At 37.7% G+C, this 17,598-nt stretch overlaps 1 protein-coding gene across 3 annotated transcripts in view; it reads right to left on the reverse strand.

Moving 5' to 3' along the window:
• Positions 1 to 17,598, reverse strand: part of CEP112 (centrosomal protein 112) — a 284,870-nt gene that overhangs the window by 193,437 nt on the left and 73,835 nt on the right. For all 3 annotated transcript variants that reach the window (XM_087956092.1, XM_087956091.1, XM_026678787.2), the window contains 3 exons: positions 7,248 to 7,402; positions 6,318 to 6,447; positions 667 to 759 (listed from right to left, as the gene is read on the reverse strand). In XM_087956092.1, coding sequence (XP_087812218.1) covers positions 667 to 759; positions 6,318 to 6,447; positions 7,248 to 7,402 — 378 coding nt within the window. The remainder of the gene's footprint in view (positions 1 to 666; positions 760 to 6,317; positions 6,448 to 7,247; positions 7,403 to 17,598) is intronic.

Genomic DNA, 17,598 nt, shown 5'->3' on the forward strand with positions numbered 1-17,598 from the left:
TCATTTCCTGAGGCAGTTTCTACCACCACCTCATTCCATGAGTCTCTATTGCCAATGCCTCCCCCCCTCTCCTGAGGTAATCAGGTGCTTTCTTTAAATGGTTCCACCCCTCCCCTGCCATATGCAGGCATACTAGCACAGTAAAGCATATATATGCAAGTTATGCAAAATGTGATATCTATCCAGTGCAGGTCTGCCTCAGCTGACCTGCACTGGAAGTGGTAATTGGAAAGTTCTGGACTAGGTCTGGGCTACTGATAGTATAGAATTCTATATGCCATCCAATACAGTCAGACAAAAGAATGCTGAAAGATGTAGGGCAAAAAATTTAAAAGACCCCTGCTATAAAGAATTAGAACAAAAGCCGAGAATGCTTACAATGTAGCACCAAGGCAACAGATTTATGCTAATGCACTAATTTATACAAATGTTAAGATAGACAGGATGATAATTTTCACTGAATGCTTTTTTATTCCACTGATAAGCACACTTTTCAAATCATTCCAAAAGAAAAAAGAAAAACAACTTTAAAGGCTGAAATAAGAAAGTATTCCATTATTTTTCCTCACAATATTGTCAAGGCCTCCAGCAACACTCTCTCTCTCTCTCTCTCTCTCTCTCAAAAAAAGTGCTCATCATTCTGCTGAGTAAAAAAACAGGGCTCACCTGCAGTTGTTGCTGCCTTTGATGGTCCGATTCTAGTAACTGTTGTTTTAATTCAGACACACACTCCTTTAAGTCCTCTGTCACATCTGATGTCTATAAAGATTTAATGAAAATGGAAGTGTTTGTCTCCAATTCATTTGGGCAGAAATAGCTATACTTTTCAAAGTTATGCTTTAAAAGATAAAATGAATGAAATACTCTACTTGTCCAATCATTCTCAGAAGGCATGCTGAGAATCCTTCCTTTCTGGGGCATTTATGCAATCTGGACTGGACAGCAAGTACCAGCACTACACTTCCTCTGTAACAGCCAGTGTATTATGGAACAGTGTCTTATTATTTCACAAAACTGCCACAGGCAGTCCTTGGATTATGACCACTTGGTCAGCAACAGTTCAAAGTTACAATGGCCCTGAACGTGGAGGTATTATCACAGATCTTCAGAGTTCCAGCCATCATAATGTCCTCAGTTATGTGATTGCGATCCAGGTGCTCCAAGTCTGACTCACAAAGTCACAACAGGCCACAATCACATGATCATGATTTCCAATACTCCCTCTCAGCTTCCACAAGTAAATAGGGAAGTCTGTAGGAAGTTGTAAGTCATAATTATGTGAGATCCTCATTTGACAAACTATGTGGCCCTTGTTTAATTATAACAGGGCTATCAAATTCCTGGCCCATGGGCCAGATGCGTCATGCGCTGGCCATGCCCATGCCCAGTTTTGCGAAGAAGAAAGTCCTGATATGTCACGTGATGCCACTGTGACGTGAGTTTGACACCCCTGAATTACAGGTACTGAAACTGCTGGAATTGCGACATCATGTGACATCTTGTTTTTCAACCATGTAAACTAAGTTCCGGGTCCCACCAGTTGCTGTCATAATTTGAGGACTAACTCTAAGAGAAATTTTTCTTTATTTAAGGTTAAGGTTGCTTATCTATGAATTTATGGCTTTCTATACCTAAGTATTTATATAATTGAGGGAGGGGGACATGCTGGTTTTCCTTTGTTACTGTACTATATGTTGCCTACGGAGTTGTTGGGTTAATTAACAAATATAATAAATACTTAACTGAAAGTCATGAAAGCTTTTAAATGCAAACCTTGTAATTTGATATAGCACTGGCTGGATATGTAATTTAGAGCTGCTATCCATTCAAACTACGAGAAGTCCTTCTATGCTAACCTACGAGATGCAGATAGGGCAGGAAAGATGCTTCCAAAAAAGAGGAGTTGAAGTGCACTAGGAGAGGGTGCCAGATGCAAGTTGTCCTCAATTTATGACCACAAATGAGCCCAAAATTGTCAGTGCTGAGCTAAGCAAGACAGTTAAGTGAGTTTGGCCCCATTTTACAACCTTTGTTGCCACAGTTATTAAGTGAATCACAGAGTTAAGTAACACTGTTGTTAAGTGAATCTAGCTTCCTTAATGACTTTGCTTGTCAGAAGGTTACAAAACATGATCACATGACCCCAGGAGACTTCAAGCATCATAAATACATGGCAGTTGCTAATTTTGATCACATGACCAGGGGGATGCTGCAACAGTAGAGTGAAAAATGGTCACAAGCACCTTTTTTTAGCGCTGGTATAAATGTGAATGGTCATTAAACAAATGGTTGTAAATCAAGAACTACCTCTATGCTCAAAGATATGTGCTTTAACGATATTCTTTGGCTGACCTATTAGGGGTATATATTCTTGGCCTCATATACTCCTGGTGTGCTTTAACTCAGAAAGGTGGCTGGAAGTGGATGATCAATTTAGTGAGAGTGGCAAGGATATCATTCCATACTGCATGGTAGAAAGCAATGTTAAGCCACTTCCACATTTTACTATGAAAACCAAACGGAGACGAGATAAAGTGACTGAGTGTCAGATGATGGGCCCCTTGGGTCCAATGCAACTTAATATGCTATTGAAGAATGTCTGAGGAGCTTTCAATACCTAGTGATGCTTTTGATGTAGCTAGATTAAAGCTTTTCAGACATTTAGTTGATGTTGCCATGCAGGCAAAGCTACAAAGACAGCACTGCAGTGGAAGCATGGAAGGTAGAAAGTATGAGTGCAAGAAAGTTCAACACAGTGAAATATAAAATAAATTGACATCTTATATGGCATCAGTGAATTGAAACAGAGTGGAACTGGACACTCTCAGTCAGAATATTAAAACAACATAAACAAAAAAATAAGGACACTGCTTTCATAATAGGAAGGATACAGTAAAGATAATACATTGTGGATACAAAGCAGTCAATGATCAAACAATTTCAATCACAAATAATTTTTTCAGACAGGTCTCTAATATAATAGGTATTTTAAGTTTCAAATCAAATAATTTATCAAAATCAATAACCAGATCTAAATACAATTCAGAACATTATTTCAGTGAAAAAAGGGAGTGTGATAAAAGTAGCCAAACAATTTTCAGAAAACAGGAGAAAAAAGAGAGCAAAGGTAAGACCAGCAGATAAGAACTAGAATGTCAGACCATATTTAAAATATGTCAGGCAGCAGAAAGTCTGAGAAATGTTTAACTGTCAAGCATGAACAGAACTATACTGCTATGTAACAATTTAGTAGGGTAATAAAATACCAATATATTAAAACATTGATGTAATTAAAATGTGGTGATAAAATGCAAAAGGTGTAAAAGTAAAACAATTAAGTTCTACTTGAAATAATTTTAGTATGATTTTATTATTTATTTATCACATTTTATATGACCAATCTCACCTAAGTGACTGGGCATTTTACAATAAAAAATTAAATTTCAGAAACATAAACAAGAAAACAAACAAGAAAAAAGGAAATAAAAAAATGAATCAGACAAGCAGCATGATAAAAGTATGAAAAAAAGGGGGGACAACCCAAGAATGGCTTTTGACTTTTAGCATAGATAAAAAATAATCCCGCTTATTCCATAGCAAAGAATAGTCTACGTTATTTCCATAATCCCACATAATTCTAATAATCAAATTCCAAAATCAAAATTATGTCTCTCTTAGTTCCTTGCAAAAGCCCAAAAGTGAAGTTCTACTTGGAATAATCTGAACATAATTGACGGTGCTTTGTAATGGTTTTCTATCATCATAATTTAAGGATGTATAAAAGTCTAAGAGGAAGTAAGTATAGTAATCATCTGTTGTCTCCAGCACTTGCAATAAAAAAAGAATTATAATGTTGTTTTGAATGTTTTGTAGAAGTGCCAATGGGAACACATTGCACCCAGCCATAAAAAAAATCCTTTCATCAACTAAAGATGAAATGAGAGTTTACTAGAGAAGTTTGATGGTTCCCAGGGACCTGTATCTAGTAGGACTCTAGTGCTTTGAGACTGTGAGTTGACTTCAGACAAATATTCAATACCAATATTCAATATCTTTGCAACATGGTTCCCTGCTGTGAAGACAAACAATGGGGGGTGGGTGGGGATTGCCCTCACCAAACAAACCCCCTCAATCTCTGCCTCAACTCTACCTTCTTCCTGCCTACTGCTGTTGCCCAGAGGTTGGAGGGACCAAGATGAAATGGTTGTACTGACAGAAACGAAGGTGTGGCAGAGATGGGAAACTGCCAGAGGTTGAAGTTGGCACAGAGAAATCAATCCAGTGTTGGAAGCCATGTACAGCTTGTTTCTATCTTGCCAGCCAGCACAAATCCCTGGACGCATATTGGGGGCAGCGGAAGCAGAGCCAAGCCAGAACCGTCATTTGCAGCACTGAGGGACATGGGCAGGACAAGGAACCAGTGGGAGGTGGAAAGCAGGCCTGGAGCCTAACCCAGTGTCTGTCAAAAGGGGCTGCAGGCCACAGCAGTGTGTGTATGTGCTGAGAGAGGAAGACCAGAGGAGACATAGCCATAGGAATCAGCCTGGAGTCATATCTGGAGCCAGCCCAGAAGGGCAACAAGTGGAGGCTGGAAGCAAGAACTGGCCCAAAGCCCAGAGAATCAACAAGGGCATTGGCTGGGAAAATAAGCAGCACAGATAAGAATCTAGAGACTAGGGGGAGGAGTGCAAGGCCTAAAGACCAGAGATGGGTTTACTGACATCTTAAAGATGGGCCAGGTTTGTGGTGGCAGAACCCCCAATAATGCTGGAGGCCGGGGTTCATGGAGTCCAGAAGCTGGAAATAACTTGAATGGTGAGGCCAGACCTTCTGACCAAGAAATTGGCAGCAACAGGCTTTTTCTAGGATTGATAGAGAGAAACTGATCAGGGATTGGGGGAGTACAAGAGTCCAAGGACCCAAGGTGATAGTAGGTTAACTTCTAGGTTGAGAGCATAGGAATCACTTGATTGTTTACCTAGTGTATGTTTGGTACCCACTTGTCTGTATGCGAGAAAGCAGGGTGGGGGTATGAAAGTGGTCCCCTCCCAAGCTGACCAATGGGAGAGACCAACTTGTGGGGGCTACATTGAGTGTGGATATGTGAAGATTGAGGACTCCCAGCAACATTTAGAGCTACAGCCAAAGTGCCAGAGGAGTATTCCTCCTGCTGCATAGCAACCTCCCTGTCTGAGCTGTCAGAGGCCATCTCAGGGTTGGCAATGAAGAGGGGGTTGTTCCCCTCAGAGACATGCCCAGTTGGGTTTAGGGTTTGGCCCCAGCTAGGGAAGAGAGTGTAGTACAGGAATCTCTTTTGACCACCAGGGGTCAGGCTTCTCAAGTTTCCAGATATAAGACACTGTTCTTGAAGCTTGTGGGATCAGTTGGGATTGTTGCTACTGTACCAGCCTCCCTGTTGCATAGCAACCTCCCTGTCTGAGCTGCTGGAGGCCATCTCAGGGTTTGCAGTGAAGGCCTACTTCATGGCAGTAAGTGCAGGGAAATGCCACTATTTGTCCATTCTTATTGCATACACAGAGTGCCACTCATTGGCCCTGTTTAAGGTCACCATAGGGAAGAAGAGCTCAATCAATCTTTACAGGGCCATGAGGAGGAATTTGTCCAGCACTTGATGAATACAATCACTCAAATGTGTTCTCCGTTGCAGACCAAGCACGGAGTTGGAGTCCATTAGTGATGCCGAGGAAACAGACTTACACAGTTATCTGGAACACTTATGATGCTGCTGTACCTGAGGAAATGGATAGGAACCTTGGGGCTGTTAGTGCAACTATTTGTTTATTAGATCCTAGACCCTCCTGCTTGGTGAAAGCTTTGTGGAGCATGAATTGCACATAGGCCCAGGCAGTAATTAATACATCGCTGAAGGAGAGGGCATTGCCTTGGTCTGTTCTTTCCTTAAGAAACCTTCACTAGATTCCCACCTGCCTGGACAACTTTCCATCCAGTCTCCCACCTTCCCTTTTAGGGAAGGTGGTGGGAAAAGTGGTTGCACTGCAGCTCCAGAGGGTCCTGGATGAAATGTATTATCTGGACTACTTCCAGTCAGGTTTCAGGCCCAGTTATGGAACAAATGGCATTGGTCACACTTGTAAATAATATCTGGTGGTAGCATGATGGAGGTAATGTAACCATCCTTGCTCTTCTTGACCTCTCAGTAGCTTTCAGATGAATAAAGTTAGTCATATTTATGACAGCATATGCAGGATTTAAATTTCAGAAATTAGCACTAAGAATCTTTTGTTTGATCCTTATTACAGTATTGTTAATAAATAAAACAATCCATCCACATCTACCTTCATTGCAGAAAGAGCATGTTCCTTCTTCATCAAATTTAGATCCACTGCATACTTGCTTTGTAACTGTTTAATGTTCTGTTTATGTTCTTCCATCATACGCCCTCTTTCTTTCTGAAGTGAATTATGCCTAAAAACATTTGATTACAAAGTGCAGGCATGTCATAGAAGACACAGAGGACCATTTTATCAAACTAATATTTATCGTTATGTTTTCACACTTAATATAATAATCATAACAACATTTGAACTGAATTTATAGATTAGTCTAGTCACTTACTGCTGATAAATCCTATTACAGAAGTAAATCAATACCATAATAAAAGTATATAAAATATGCTACATATAACAACATATACAGTACATTTAGTTCAAATTTTATTTATGAAACCATGATCTAGATGACATTATAAAACCACTAGAGAAAGTTTGTCTTTGTCTATATCAAAAATAAATAATTTAAACTAGGTTATCGTGGCATATTTAGTTCAGGTTCATTTCAGTTGTATGTGAAATAAAACTTTCCCAATTATTATTTCTGATGTTACATGCCTTTTCATTTTTTCCCCAATAGAACATCACAGGAAATCTTCAGCAAGTAGTAGCTTTTCCATCTTCACCTCTAATTTCGATATTTTTAAAAATTGGAATCAGAAGACCTGATTTTTGTCTAAACTGTTTAATGTTTAATTAACATCGATTCATCTTATCAAAGTGTAAACAAATGAGTTTACTATTTCACAGTAATGAACTGTAGAGCGAAGTAAAGAATGCCAGACCTTCACAAAAGTAAAAATGCAGATTTTATAACTTTTCACATGGTATAGAATTGTAATTCTACTATAATTCCACATTTACTCAATACCAATACTTAACAAATTGCAATAAAGAATATACCGCCATAATTTAAAGAAAAAGATCATTAACTACCTTGCCTTAATTTCTTCAAGTTCTAAAGATGCAGATTGGTAAGACTGTTCCAGATTATTTTTCTCTTGAGATAATTTCTGATGCTGCAAATGACTTGTTTCAGCTTCCACTGTCAACTGATGAACTCGGGCCTCCAGCTCTTTGACCATCTGGTTCTAAATAATGTGAAAAGCTATATTAGACTTACGTTCATGCACCTGTCAGATGCTATTCATATTCAGTACATTATCGACAGATGTCTCAGATAACTCAGAAAATACTGAGAGATCTCAAAACATAAAAGCAGTTTTTATTATTTAAGAAACATGATGAGCAAGTATACAGTTCCTATTTCATCATCAAGCCAAGTGACATCTATTTTCAAACATATGCAACATCAAGAAGGCACCTCATATTCCAGATGCTGCACTTCATTAACTATGAATCTGTATAAATTCCAAATAACTTTTAATATATACTTGAAATAAAGCCATTTGGCAATTATTGCATTAGCTGTATACATTTCAAAAGGGATGACAGACTTCAAAATAATGAATATTCTTCCATTTAAACAGAGTTTTTCTCCTTAATGCGCTGTATTTTTTTAAGTAAAATAATGTAGAAAGTAAGAGATAAAGAAAATCAGACTTGTACTACATCTACCATACCCAGTAGGGATGGTTGGCTAATAGGGTCTGCTGAGCTTTGGATATGAATCTACAGTACAGACTATTTTGGAATAGGCATCCATTTGGTGCCTTGTCAGTAGCACTTTAAAGAAGCTGGTTCTTCCTGGACTATCACAGCAGCTGTACAACATCAGTTCAAGATTTATTTATTTATCAGACTTATATGACGAACTATCTCACAGAAGCAACTCTGAGTAGTGCACAAAAATCAATAAAAACAACAAATATATATAAATGATCATAAAAATATAAAATCATAAAAATGAAAAGACATTATAAAAATAATGCTGATAAGCTAAATTAAATTCGTAAGATGCTTTAGAGTGGGTCTGTTATGATGTTAGCGCCATTTGAATTCAAATACATATTTGGGAGGAATCACATGGCTATCATGCAAAACTAGGAAAAGATATAATTTATTTACGAATGTCCTAGCAAGCACAGCATACTGCCCTGCACCCATTTTGAAATATGTTTGACTTTAGAACCAAAGATCATCACATCTCTGCTTGCTAGTTCCAGCAAGGCATTAGTGGCAGAATAACCATGATTAAAAGTAACCATTCCTGAGTATACCTTCAGAAAGCATGTTCTCTAGCTCTATGGCCCCCAACCTTTTGGGCACTAGGATTCTGAAGAGAAAGGTTTTTCCACGGATCGGAGGGGCATGATTTTGCATGCTGCTTACATCCTGTGGATGGGGCTTCACTTGTTTGTGTGGACCTGTTGCTAGCATTCCGCAGACTGGTGCCAGTCCATGGACCACAGGTTGGGGACCCCCTCTCTAGCTGACTGTCCCCCAAGTCAGCATTTGAAGTTTAATGGCTTGAGGTAAGAAGCGAACCAAAAATAAAACTAAGTTGTTGCAGACAGAAAGTACTTGGCCAATGAAGCATTCATATCTACCCAGGAAGATACCACTTTGACTTTTGATGGGAGCGTTCAAGAATTCCAGTGAATGATCAAAATGCAAAACTTGAGCTTCCAGCATGGTCATGCTTACTGGAAAGGGGAAAAGAGTAGAACTAAAGCTTAAACAAATTCAGATGTCTATTTTTTACCCTACTAATTATATAAATGCCTTTAAAGGTATAGCCCTCAACCAATTGGGATAGCCGTTAAAAACAGGTACACCAGGAAACCTCATCTGTCTATAGATAATATAAAAACTGTATGGTTCAAAACTGGAAGAGGAATTTCTATCACTTGTTTTATTTAACTTATTTGCAGATTGTACCATGAAAAACGCTGGACTATAGAAAATAAATAGAAATCAAAATTAAAATTACTAAGAGAAAATCTCAGATGCTGATTATGTCACTTTGATAGCTGTAGTCAAGGAAGATTTGACAATGAAAAAAGAATGAAAAACCCAACCTTCTGCTTTTTTAAAAAAAAACAAAACCTAAGGTATAGAAATTTAGAAAACTGACAGCAGAAAAATATCAATAGACAATATCAATCCAACGTGAACCAGCTCAAAACTCACAAAGATGGTGACTAAAACCACGAATTAAGTAAATGTCTGATGCTTAGGAGAAACACTATGGAAAATCTAAACAAGATATTAAGTGTAGACACAAAAGTACATATTGTCAATTATAACTTACAGCTGTGAAAACAGGACTATCAGAAAAGCTGACCAAAGAAAAGTGATGCCTTTGAATTGTGGTGCTTGAGAAAGTTGTTGTGAATACCTTGGACCCCAAGAAAAATAAATCATTTAACATCAGATGAAGTAAAACCAGACTGGAAGTATTAATGATAAATCTAAAGCATAAATATTTCAGAAACATAATGCAAAAAAAAGTCAGTGAAGAAAACCTTGATCCTTCAAAAATCAAAGATAAGGCAATTGGAAAAGAAGAAGCAGACAGCACAATGGCTATTTATCATCTCTACTGATATAAGCATGACCTTACAAAAACTCAAAGAGGCATCTACTGAGAGACAATTCTGATTAAATGATATCCATCAGATCATAGGTCAGAGTGAACCAAATGAGAATGATTAGATTAAATATATAGTTCTACAGTTAGAAAACTGTAGCAAACAAGGAATGAATAGACTGGAGATTGTGAAACCATGTATTTGGCTATTGACAAACATGCCAAATACTTCACAGATTTTTAATAAAATAAGTTACCAAAAATGTGGGTTTAATTAAGGCCACACTTATTGACAGCAGACAGCCTACATATTTTGGACAAATACATATGTTTAGAGTTTGGAGATTTCTTTTCCCTTGTTACAGTAGTTTGCCTGGGCAGGCAAACAAGAACTATAGTTTGATCTTCCACAAAACCCCAGATGCTGGATTTCTCTCCCAATTTGTTAAAGAAATACATTGCATAGAGAAAACATTTGAATGCTATAGCACATCTAAGATAAAGGTCAAAACGATACTATTGATATTTCATTTATTTGTTTATTTAATAAGGTTATATTGACATTTCATTTATTTGTTTATTTCATTTTTATGCTGCCCATCTCCCCTCTCTGGTGACTCCAGGAAAATATGCTAATATAAGAAAACAAGCTTCTGTGGAAGAAAAAAAGAGCATTAGCAACAGGAAAAAAATATTCTTACTAAGAGAAAATCTAGCTCAAATAACCTTAAAGTGAAGAAGCTGGCTGATAATATAACTTAAAGCATATGCAGGTTGTGCTTTTTCTAACAGTGTACTGATACATTGGAATGCTACTTGTTATTTACTGGGGGTCAACAATTTTGTGAACTTGGTGATGGGTTGTGGAGTCTTAATTTCTTCAGATGCAAACTGCCAAAGTGGTAGTGATAGACAGAAATCAAGAACAGGTGGTTGTTTTTTTTTCCCTTTTAATTTCTCTTCAACTCTAGTTACTTTTTTCCAAGGAAATATTCAAAATGATGAACTGGAGAAGGGGTGATCCTGGGAGTTGTGTATAGAAAATCACACACTCAGGAATGTAAAAAAATTGGTAAATGTGTACGGTCCAATATCACAGCCTAACAGGACTCACTATTTCCCTGCTGCTACCTGCCTCAATGCCTATCTAGTCCGTCCATCTCCCAGTCCTCCTCCATCCATGCTGCCTGCTGTCCTTCCAAAAAGAAGGGGATGGGGAAAACATGAGGGAGAAGCTGTTTTTGAGCGGGAGAATACTGGTAGTGCCCTCTAACAAAAATGTAGGAAAAATGAGAATCCTACAGTTAGAAAAAAAATTTCAAGAAACCTTTTCGTCCTCCTTCTGGCAATCTGAGATTAAAATCAACTTGCAGGCAATAAGAATCTATGTATAAATATATTTTGTGTTCTTTCTACTACATAGAAGGGAACTCTGTTTCTGTGTGTGCCTGTAAGAAAGAGTGCCAGTCTCTAACCTTGAGCTAACAGAGGTTAGTCCACTCCCATAAGCACAAGAAGGGAAGAGTACCTCTCATATTTTCAAAATTAGATTTAAATTATTTCAATGTTACTGTTTATGGTTTAAATCAGTGGTCGCCAACCAGTGGGCCGTGGACCACTGGTGGTCCCTGAGAAAATTTTGGTGGTCCACAGAGAAATGTCACCCCCAAAGCGCCCCTCCAAAGCAATTAATCCAGGCTGTGCGGGAACACAAGGCTGCGCCGGCCACATGGCCCGCGGGAACACAAGGCTTGTGTCGCTTGCATTGCAAACAACACGAGGTAGTGAGGGGGGGGAAGGGCAGAGGAGGGAAACTTGGCCCAATCGCCCCACGCATCTGGCCTGGCCACCGGGCTGCTTCTTTCTTCTTCTGCTTTTGGTTGCATGCAAGGAAAGCAGTCTTTCTTTCTCTCCTCCAAACTCCACCAGAAATGAGTCTTTGAGACCCTACGAGGCCTTCTGCTCCAAGAGGCTGCACCAGTGCGAAAAGTCTCACAAAGACTCATTTCTGGCAGAATTTGGGGGAAAGAAAGACTTCTCCTGCTTCTGCTGCTTTCCTTGCATGAAGCCCAAAGTCTCTCTCCCCCCCCCCCGAGAACGGAGCTGGAGACGGTATCCTGCAAACCCAAATAAAGAATGATTGATCGGTAGGAAAACAGAGTGGGGAATTTTCCTGCAGACTTTTTGGGGGATTTTCCCAGAGTCTCTGGTCCACGGGATTTAAAATTATGAGTTTGGTGGTCCCTGAGGTCCAAAAGGTTGGTGACCACTGGTTTACATAATTTTATTGGTTTTTAATAGCTGTAAGCCACTAGAGTCACATCCAGGCGAGATGGGGGGCATATATATTAAATGAATAAAAAGATCCCAATGGTGAAGATGAAGGACTAGTGAGATTGGCTCAGGTTATTTCATTAATTCTCATCTTTCTTAATAGGCAGGACAATCAAAAGCCTGTATAAACACATGTGCAGTAAAGAAATGTATGGTCATTTTTGAGATACTTAATATTATTATTTTATTAATATATCTGCATGTATTTAGAATGGAACCCCAGAAACAATGAAAAGGCAATTATATGGGAAAAACAGAATAAAAGCTAAGGAAAAATTATGTAAATACAAGTAAAAATAATGTTTAAAAATTCCCTTAAAGAAAGGCTATATAGCTGCGATGGCAAACCTATCGCATGCGTGCCACAAGTGGCACGCAGAGCCATATGCACCGGCACATGAGCCACAGGCAAACATGTCACTGCACATGCACGTGCCTCACAGCTGATTTTCAGCCTGTTTGAGGCCTTTTTCGGCCTCCCAGAGGCTTGAGGAAAGCCTCTGCAGCTCGAAAAATAGGCCCATTTCGTCACTTCCTGTATTTCCAGAAATACTGGAAGTGATGAAATAGGCCTATTTTTCAGGATGCAGAGGCTGTAGAGGCTTGTGCAGGTAAGGGGGAAGAGGGGGGGATTGCACATGCATGCGTAGGGTGTGGGGGCACGCGCATTGCCTTCTGGGTGCTGCCACGCAAGCGTGCATGTACACGCAAGGGCACACACAATTTTTGGCACAAGAACCCAAAAAGGTTAGCCACCAGTGCTATATAGAATCTTAATAAGGAACATAATTAGATGCCAGGTTTGTGCAAAGAAAATATACAACCAAGCAAAAAACCCCAACAACCTACAATTAGGAATGTACCTATTATTTTAGGGTTGGTCTAAAAAACTACAAGCATTTGTAAAATTTAATTCCTCACTATACAGAAGACACAGGGATTATATGGAGGAAGATTACACATAGCTTTCAAATAAGATAAAATATCTTTATCGGGAAGTGAACGAAGAATGTTTAATTTATGAGTACTCCCTGATAAAAAGGAAAGAATAAGAGTAAATAATGTAATAGGAATTGTAAGGTAATACTATTGCTTCATAGTAAAGTTACTTTAGCCATACTAAACTGGCAATTCTTTTAACAATAGTTGAAGAAAAATAAGTAATAAAATAGAATTATAATCATGGAATGCATATTAAATAAATTTCAGAGAATATTACTGAAATATTTGACATAGTAGGCTCTGCAATATCTAATTTTCACTGTCAGATGAGCAACTGTTCAATAAATATGAATATCATTTTCCCTTTCTTGAGTAAAAACAGATACAACTAATCCCCAACTTAATGGCTAATCCACATTCAGTTCTTCACTTGACAATATTCATACACTAAGAGTTTAGAAAGAGTTTAACTGTGTCATAGTGTGACAGGGTGGACAGTAGAGGCTTTTATGCTTTTTTACTACATATAGTAAAGTCATTTGCAACCAGTATTTACAACAGGAATGTACAGCACAATTCTGGTGTTCACCTGGTATCAAGTTGCCTCCTAAGTCTTCCTCAGAAAGACTATCCCTCACTAGCTCTCCTGCTTCCTCCCCCTTTCACTTGGTCTCTCTCCCTCATTCCTGGGTTTATTAAGAGTAAAAGTGAAAAGGAAGAAATGGGCTAGATTCAGGGGTGGGTTTCTACCGGTTCTGTCCATCTCTGTAGAACTGGTTACTCCGAAGAGCAGCAGACATAGAATTGGTTCTATGTCTGCTGCTGTTGTGGCCCACCTGTCCGCCCGGGCTCTTACCTGACCTTTATTTCCTGCTTTTTCAACTGCAGCTGCTTTGTGTGACACAGCTGCAGTTGAAAAAGCAGGAAAAAAGGGCTTTTCCAACCGCTGCGCACTTGCAAGCAGCGCTGCTCAGCTGTCCGGGCAGCTCAGCAGGTTGTAAATTGCACTCACGCGACGTGCGTGACTCATGCGACTTGCGCATGCACGCGTGACGCTAATAGAGAGAACTGGTAGTTATACCAGTCGGACCCCATCCCTGGCTAATAGAGAGAACTGGTAGTTATACCAGTCGGATCCCATCCCTGGCTAGATTTACTGTAATGTGTAAAAATTTCTTCTGGATCTGCTGAGCTGAGCACCTATTTAGGCAAATAACATCTCTCAGAGTCTTCTGTCCAGTCCTTTCCCAGAGACCAATTAATGACAAACCACTGCTTCCCGTCTTGGATCTCAGGAGAACCTCTTGTCCCTCTGAGTCTTCACTTCCCTTCTTCCATGGAAGTCACCCCTGGACCTTTTTTTCTCCATTCCCAACCAAGAACCAATACCTGATCTGTAACTTCACTCCCCAACCATTTCATTTGCAGTCTTTTTTGTTTCCTCTCATTCTCTTGCTCTCCAACTTTGGATCAAAGTTGCATGTCCCATGAGGAAGAGGCAAGTGCCCCCCAAGGCTCTAGTCCTCCACACTTATATTCCCAGGTTCAACCACTTGCTGTCACTACAACTCCCCACAAGAATCTTGGTTAGCAGTCAGGACAGTTCATCATTATTCATAACACCATAGCTGACCTTCAATACCATAACTGAATTTCTTCGCCCCCTTTCTAATTCCATTTACTCAAGTAAAATTACAGCCATGCTAGGTTCTTGAAAACCATATGCCACAAACTACTAACAAACTGTCTTATGTTGGCACAGTAATACAGTCTTACAAATTTTACCTCATTCCCTTCTGAAAATTATTCACTTTTATTTCCATTACAAGATTTCTTTTTTAAAAATTGTAGTATTAGGAAAATTGCTAGAAATGAATACATCTGTAATCATAAGTTAATACCAAGAAGGGTTCAACCTATGCCAGGATTTTAAAATATATTCTGAAACAGGAAAGAACTGAATAATGTATAGTAAACTGAATTTGGTTTCTTGAGGAACTACTTCATGTTATCAGTAAGCTACTAACATAAGCTACTTATAGTTGTCATACTTTACTTGAAAATGCATGAGCTATTTCTACTGAAATATTAGGAGCCAGAAGGTTTAGGTGAAGATAACACTACTACTTGCTCATTGTCATAACCAGAAAAACTGCCATTATTAAAGGAAAATAAAATTTAAAGCAAAGTTATTTGACATAAATTATACAGTAGGCTTAGATCAATATATTTAAAATAAATATGCTGTGTTAAGCAAACATGGTAACAAATGGAGCATTCAAATTTATTTTTACTCACTGATGAGCATCCTTTTAATCTCAGCTGAAAATACAACAAATTGTGAGAAATGATATAGAGATTCTACAGTCTTTTGTTCTTTTTTTTTAACCTACTCTCTTCATTCTTAACTATTTTACTCTATTTCTCTTCAGAGTCTTCTCTTCTGGATGCCAGCCAGAATATGTGTACATAAATCTTTTCTTCAAACAAGGAAGTCACAAAGAATGATAAAACGTAACTTGAAATTTAGCATCAGACTGCAAATACTTTGGAGGATACTATGAGGGTGGGGGTGGGAATTTCTCAACATGCCTGAATAATACTAAAACTGTCAAATGAGAATGAACAACTCAGACTATCTAAGTGAAATACATAAAGGAAAGGTTCATTGACATCAAAGGGTACATTCCAAAGAGATTAGTTCATTATCATACTTTTAAAAAACTGAAGATGAAATGAATAATGAAGGTAGGTTAATTGTAGAATATTCTAAATGGGAACTCTTCCTATACATAGATAACCTTTATGAAATATGCAGAAACCACAAAGAAAAATTAAGCAGAAGTTTATATCTCTCTCATTTTTTCTATGGCTTCCTTTTCAGATTCTCAGAGTAAACAATAGAAAATTTTTATGCAATATTTTGAATTTTAATTAAAAAATAATTCTGTTTTGAAGAAAACTGTTAAACAAAAGATCTGAAGGTTTTATAAGTTTAATCTTTATAACTTTTAGTGTACCCATAGATCCCAGTTGAAAAATTAAAATACGTCGTTTAAAGTTAAGCAGTATGTAATAGCTAAGATGGATCAAGTATTATCACATCATTTGCACATCACCTATTCAAACAGAACCATTACTAAATTTATTTTTAAGCAGATCTGACTTAAGTTATATCACTTTAGAGTCCTTTGCACTCTATTAAGCTTGGATGCTTGCTTGTAGACGTTTTATTATTACTATGATTGGGTAACATTTTCTGTGCTAAATGCTACAATGCTCTTCAGTAGCACTGAAGAGTTACCTAGCCATGTAATGAACCATCTGCACCCGACCTCGGAGATTACCAAAGTTCAACCATGAGCTACACATATTTTCTTCTACTGAGTATTACTGTAGTGATATTACTGGAATATATTAATACAATATGAATTATCAGTATTGCATTTTTCTAGGTTAATTATTAAGAATTATTATTAAGAACTATATGCCCTGATACTATAACAAGATTAGATTGTTTTTCATCAGTATTTTGAAGAATAAAACAATGCAATATTTGAAAATTGTTACCTGCCATGCCATTATAGCCCAAATTCTAGTATAAAATAAATAATTTTAGGTCAATAACAGTCTAAAATTTTGAATAGCAAGCCAGGACCAAGTTCCCCAAAACTAAGTAAGAAATAATTAAAACTGTTGAATTTAAAACTGTTTATATTAAAAAGGTACATTATTTTAATAACCTATATTTTAAAGTTTTAAAATAGATATTGTGTAGAGATTTATTTGCTATTTATAAGTTTGCACCCAATTCACTCTCTTTGGTAGAAACCAATATACCGGTACAATCAGGCAAAGTACTACTTTCATCTACATTGCTCCCTGTGGCAGGAACTTGTTTCCTATCTAAGAAAATTAACTATATCAGATTTTATCTTCTACTGAGAAGAAGCATGAAGAGAGGAAGGTATGAGCCAGAAAACCAGAGAGTAGCATCCAATTTATCCAGAAGTCTATTTTATATATCACATTTTCCCCTTCCCTCCATTATACTTATTGTTAATTTTTCTTCCCTTGTTTCTGGGATATTGTATTATAAACTTAGAAAATATTTGTTTCTTTTTATTATGACTGAATAACAAAATGTAGTCTGACACTTAATAAACTATTAGATTATTTAGATTTACTTGCCAAATAATGTTCATTACTGAATTAGGAAGTAGTAAATCAAGAAAAATATAGATGTCAAAAATGACTAATTTTTTTAAGTCATTTGCAAAATCAGTAACTAGCAATGCATTGCTACATAGCCTTAATTATTCGAAGGTATAATATTTTTAATATCAGCCCCAAATAGTATAGAATGGAAAAATCCTTGCTCCAGATATGTAATTTTTTAAATCTCATCACTCAGCAAAAGTTGTTAGTGCTCAACAAACGACATTTCATGAAAAACAGATGGGGGGGGGGGGAGCCTGAAATAGTCAGAAAAGAGAAACTAATTTTCAGTGACAGTAT

Source organism: Notechis scutatus, chromosome 2, assembly GCF_049901735.1.
Source record: "Notechis scutatus isolate UNSWTSFEM ecotype Mainland chromosome 2, rNotScu1.2, whole genome shotgun sequence".
NCBI classification, from domain to species: Eukaryota; Metazoa; Chordata; class Lepidosauria; order Squamata; family Elapidae; genus Notechis; species Notechis scutatus.